Raw genomic sequence first — 6000 nt, forward strand, 5'->3', positions numbered from 1 at the left:
TAATGTTTTAATTTAAGCTCGATGAACTGAGCATCAAGATACTGATCTATCAATCTGAAGGACAGTCATATTAGACTTGAAATGTTAATTCTATTTCGCTCTCCACAGAGGCTATCAGACCTGTCATGTTTCTCCAGCACTTTCTGTTTTTGTTCCCAGCATCTGCAGTATTTTTTTTCCTTATTCACTAATCTATCATTGACTAATTTAGGAAAACAAGCCTATGCTGTGTTTTTGTTCCACGGGTATACAAGTTAAAGATTTAGCAACAAACCTATACAACAAAAGCATGTAATTTCTCAGAAAAAGCAGCTGACACTGACAGAATTCAAATATTGCAATATCTCAGACTTTTTAAAATCTTCCAGTCCAGAAAGAGGCCATTTGGCCTGTCGTGCCTCTGCAGGCTCTTTGAAAAAACAGTCACGCTTAGTCTCAATACCCTGGTTTTTTTGTCCATACTCATTAAGTTTGACATCGCCAAGTAGCCATCCAACTCCACTTTAAAATTATCTCTGAAGTCAGCTTCCATTGCCTTTTCAATTAGAGGATTTTGGATTCTGACAACGGAGAGCAAAGAAATTCTTGTCTCCTCTTTGGATCTTTTGACAATGACTTAAAACTAATACTAGTAGCAATTGACCTACTCACCAGAGGAATTTCCTGTTCCAATCTATCCTACCAAAATATGTGATCATCTTGAAAGATTCTATTAAGTAACTTCTTAACCTTAACTGTTACAAGGAGAGACCCACGACAAGTTTTCACCCCACTGCAAGTTCTGGTAAACTTCCTTAGGACTTTTGCCTTTATAACTTTATATAACATAAAGAGATTAATAAAATTGCAAACCATTGACAACTAATGTCATAGCTTCTGGATCTTTCAGCCACAGTATTGAACTCAGATGTTCTGCATCATTGCAAATGGAGGGCAAAGAGGCTCACTGAGATTATTGCATTGTCAGAAATTTGTTTTCAACATTTGTAACGTTCATTTTTCTCAAATTAGATGTACATTTAGTCAAGTTTTGAAAATAAATATAACCATTGTGAACTAAAACAAGACAAATTCAAAGTTACTTTTGAATGTTTCTGAAGTTCATTATTGAGTATATGAATGGCTTCTCCATATCTTCCATCTCGAATCTGAAAAATTAAAAGACGCCATTAGAGATATCAGCAGTGGAAATGCTTGCCATAATGAGCAGATACAGAACAAGCCACTGCCTAAGACCACTTAGATGACATGTCAATTATAAAATAAAATAGATTTTCAGAATGCAATGATTTTCTGCAACAGTCGAGAACAATTTAGTGCTTTTAACAAACCATTAGGAAACAACACTTCTATTCTCTTTCGTAAAAGCATTTTCATCTCAATATTTTACCCACAGGAGACCAGAGTCTGCCAACATAAGCGATGTTTCAAAATTAGTTCCAGTTAATGAATATATATTTCAAATAAAATGTTACTGGCAGCTGTAAAATGAGCACTAAGAAAGGAAGTTAGAAAGGCAAATTACTGCAGAAAAATGTTTGCAAAGTAGAATTTCAGGTTAGAAAAGGAAAAATAGAGGTAAATAAAAATAAAATCATAGTATTACTGGAGAGTGTGGAATAAACATTTAAAAATACATACAAATGTTATTTCATAATCAAAAAATCATACTGCATAAAAAGAACCATTCATCCCATTCTGCAGAGGGCTATCTATTGGCAAAAGTGCCAATTAGTCCTGCTTTCTTTCTCATTTGCCCTGACCCTTTAAATATTACTGTCTAATTATAAATCCACTTCCTTTCTGAAAGTTACTATTCAATCTGCTCCCAACATACTTTCAGGCAGTTCATTCCAGAGAAATAAATTTCCTTATCCCTTCCTTGGAGTTTTTGTCAATTATGTTACCGTTTCTCTGTTTACTGTGCTTCCTGCTAGTGAAATTACATTTCTAGCTAATCTCTTAAAGTAATCACTTTGACTATCTAAATAATTTCTTCTTAACCTACTCTGTTCTATGGAGAACAATTCCAGTTTTCCAGCCTCTCCACATAATAGGAACTGTTCTTTCCAGGTATCATCTCAAACCGCTTCAGCACTTAACCCAAGGTCTTGTTATAATCTTCCTAAAGTTTTGACAAAGATCTGTAGCTCGGCTTGTGGGTGAGGTTGTTGACTTGCTTGCTGAGCTGGCTTGTTCTCAGTCAGACATTTCATTACCATGCTAGGTGACATTATCAGTGGAGCCTCTGATGAAGCAATGTTATTCTACTCTGCTTGGAATTTATACTGTCTGGGCCGTTATGGTGATTAGTGTCAATTCTGGTTTTATATATAGGGTCCAATTCTATATGTTTGTTGATTGCATTATGGGTGGAGAACCATGCCTCTAGGAATTTCCGTGCATGTCTATGTTTGTCTTAGGCTAATATGGTTACCTTGTCCCAGTTAAATTGATGGCCTGCATTGTCTGTGTGTACCAATATTAAAAAGTGAGTTCGTCGTGCCGTTTTGCTGCTAGTTGATGTTCATATATTCTGTTGGCTAGTTTCCTTCCTGTCTGTCCAATGAAATGTTTGTGGCAGTCATTGCATGGTATTTTATAGACTGCGTTGGTTCTGCATGTTGTGCGAATGGGGTCTTTAATCCTTGTGAGCGTTTGTTGTAGAGGAGCTGTGGGCTTGTGGGCCACCATGATTCCTAGTGGTCTTAGGAGTCTTGTTGTCAGTTCCGATATATTCCTGATGTAGGGCAGTGTGGCCAGTGTATTAGGGCATACTGTGTCCTGTTGTTGTTGTCTGTTTAGTAGACATCTGCAGATGAAGTTGCGGGGACATACGTTTACAGCGAAGATCTTGTATAGGTGCTCTTCCTCTTTGCTGCGTAGTTCCAGGGTGTTGCAGTGTGTCCTGGCCTGTTTAAATAGTGTCCTAATGTAGCTTTGTTTGTGGACATTGGGGTGGTTGCTGTGGAAGTTGAGGATTTGATCCTTATGGGTTGCTTTTCTGTACACTGAGGTTTGGAACTCCCTGTTTGTCAATCGCTCTACTTTAACATCCAGAAACGGAAGTTGACTGTTGTTTTCTTCTTCCCTTGTGGATTTAATCCCTGCAAGTATGCTGTTGATGAGGTGGTGGGTCTCTTCCAATTTGTTGCATTTAATAATGACAAATGTGTCGTCTATGTACCGGAACCACAGTTTAGGTTGAATGCAGGGGAGGTTGGTGTGTTCTAGTCTTTGCATGACTGCTTCTGCAATGAGTCCTGAGATGGGTGACCCCACTGGTGTACCGTTAATCTGTGTGCATATCTGTCCATTAAAGACAAAACGTGTGGTGAGGCATGGGTCTAGTAGTTTAAATATGTTGTCATTGCTGATGGAGCTGCTGGTCTGTGTTGCTGTTTCCTCTAGTAATGTGGCCAGTGTTTCTTTAGCTGGTGGGATATCGATTGATGTCAATAAAGCTGTGACGTCAAATGACACATGGATAAGAAACCTATCCAGTAGACAACTCACAGAAACTGAGAAAGCTGTCCTGTTACGTGGACTAAACTATAACCACATAGATGTGAACAGACAGACTTCATGTTGTCCTGGAGACTACATTAAAAGACAACAGACACACGGATGACAATCAACAAGCCATCAGACAAACTATAATCCTCACACTACAAAGAAGGAACAAAGGGGACAACCTGAACACATCAGAGTGAAAAGCACTACGTAAACTCAAGAAAGACAAGAATGTCCTAATCCTACCAGCAGACAAAGGGTCCATGACCGTCATTATGAACAAACCAGACTACGTTGAGAAAGCACAGGAACTGCTTGCAGATACAACCACTTACCAACAAGTGGCGATAGACCCAAAACCACAGCTAGGTATTAGGATCATCAGACACTGAAGAGACTAAAGGATGCAGGGCAAACTTCATGAGAATGAAACCAGAAGGTATGAACACCCCCATGCTTCCAAGGAATTTCTAAAGTACACAAACCAGACATCCCCCTCAGACCCATTGTTTCCCTACCAGGCACACTGTCACACAAACTGACCAAGGACCTACAACAGAGACTGAAACACCTAGTCGATGGATCACTCCATTCTATCCACTCCACCCGAGATTTTCTCAATACCCTCGAGAACATAAAAATCAGCGTCGACGAGATTATGGTATCCTTTGACATCACAGCTTTATCCACATCAATCAACATTGCAAAAGCCAAAGAAACAGTGGCCACATTACTAGAGGAAACAGCAGACCAGCAGCTCCATCAGCAATGACAACATACTTAAACTACCAGACCCATGCCTCACCACACGCTTCGTCTTTTATGGACAGATATACAAACAGATTAACGGTACCCCAATAGGGTCACCCATCTCAGGGCTCATATGCTGCAAAGAGGAAGAGCACCTATACAAAATCCTCGCAATAAATGATAATCCCGCAACTTCATCCGCAGATGCCTACTAAACAGACAACAACAGGACACAGTATGCCCGAATACACTGGCCACACTGCCCTACATCAAGAACATATCGGAACTGACAACAAGATTCTAAGACAAATAGGAATCACGGTGGCCCACAAGCCCACAGCCACTCTACGACAAACACTTACAAGGATTAAAGACCCCACTCCCACAACATGCAGAACCAATGTAGTTTACAAAATACCATGCAATGACTGCCACAAACATTACATCGGACAGACAGGATGGAAACTAGCCAGCAAAATACATGAACATCAACTAGCAGCAAAATGGCATGATGAACTCTCCTCAATATCGCTACACACAGACAATGAAGGCCATCAGTTTAATTGGGACAAGGTAACCAAATTAGCCCAAGCCAAACATAGACACGCATGGGAATTCCTAGAGGCATGGTTCTCCATCCGTAATGCAATCAACAAACATATAGAAATTGGACCCCATATACAAACCCATTCAGATTGAAACCAGAAATGACACTACTCACCATAATGGATTGGACAGTATAAATTCCAAACAGAGTAGAATAACATCGCTTCATCGGAGGCCTCACTGATGATGTCACCTCGCATGGTGACGAAACGTCTGAACGAGAACAAGCCAGTTCAGCGAGCAAGTCAACAACCTCATAATCTTTTTAACTTGGTACACAAAATTGGGCACAATACCCTAGGTTAGATTAAACATGCATTTTTTTCTACTCAGCTTACAAAGCCATACACCTTTTTAATAGCTTCTGAATCCGTCCTGCTATCTTCATGCTTTTCCCTTTGTAAACACCCTGGATCTCCACACCTGCATCCTGTTTAAATTATATAATTTACTTTAGGTTGCCTCTCATCATCTTTCCTTCAAATACGTCTTCATTCACACTTGTCTACTTTAAAACTTATCTGCCATGTGTTTGTTCACTTCACCATTCTATCCTGAAAAATGTTACATTTCCGACCTCTGTTTCTTTTCAAAAAGAACATTCATGTGATGTAGGCATTGCTTGATAGGCCAGTTTATATCACCCATCTCTAATTACCAGATAGTAGTTAAGAGTCATCCACATTGTTGTTCAACTGGACTCACAGGCCAGACAATTTAAAGGTGACAGATTTTCTTCCCTTAAGAACTTTAATGAACTAGATAAGTTTTGATAGCAATTGATATGATTGCTATTAAGTTAGCTTTTTATTCCAGATTTTAATTCAGATTTCACCACCTGCCATGTTGTGATAAGAACCCATGTCCCCAGAACATGAGTCTTGGGTTCTGGATTACTAGCTCAATGACATTACCACTACGCCAGTGCCTTCTTGCAAACTTTGAAATCGATTACCCATATACTCAAGGATAGTAGGAACTGCAGATGCTGGAGAATCCGAGACAACAAGGTGCAGGGCTGGATGAACACAGCAGGCCAAGCAGCATCATAGGAGCAGAAAGGCTGACGTTTCAGGCCTAGACTCTTCATCAGAAACGTCAGCCTTTCTGCTCCTATGATGCTGCTTGGCC

The 6000-nt window shown here is 39.8% G+C and overlaps 1 protein-coding gene across 1 annotated transcript in view; it reads right to left on the reverse strand.

Moving 5' to 3' along the window:
- The window catches only part of flr (fleer), a 60494-nt gene that overhangs the window by 49057 nt on the left and 5437 nt on the right, over nucleotides 1-6000 (reverse strand). Inside the window, exon 2 of the mRNA XM_048609417.1 lies at nucleotides 1083-1148. Within this exon, the coding sequence (XP_048465374.1) occupies nucleotides 1083-1148 (66 nt within the window). The remainder of the gene's footprint in view (nucleotides 1-1082; nucleotides 1149-6000) is intronic.

The sequence above is a fragment of the Rhincodon typus genome, chromosome 21, assembly GCF_021869965.1.
Source record: "Rhincodon typus isolate 14 chromosome 21, sRhiTyp1.1, whole genome shotgun sequence".
Taxonomy (NCBI): Eukaryota; Metazoa; Chordata; class Chondrichthyes; order Orectolobiformes; family Rhincodontidae; genus Rhincodon; species Rhincodon typus.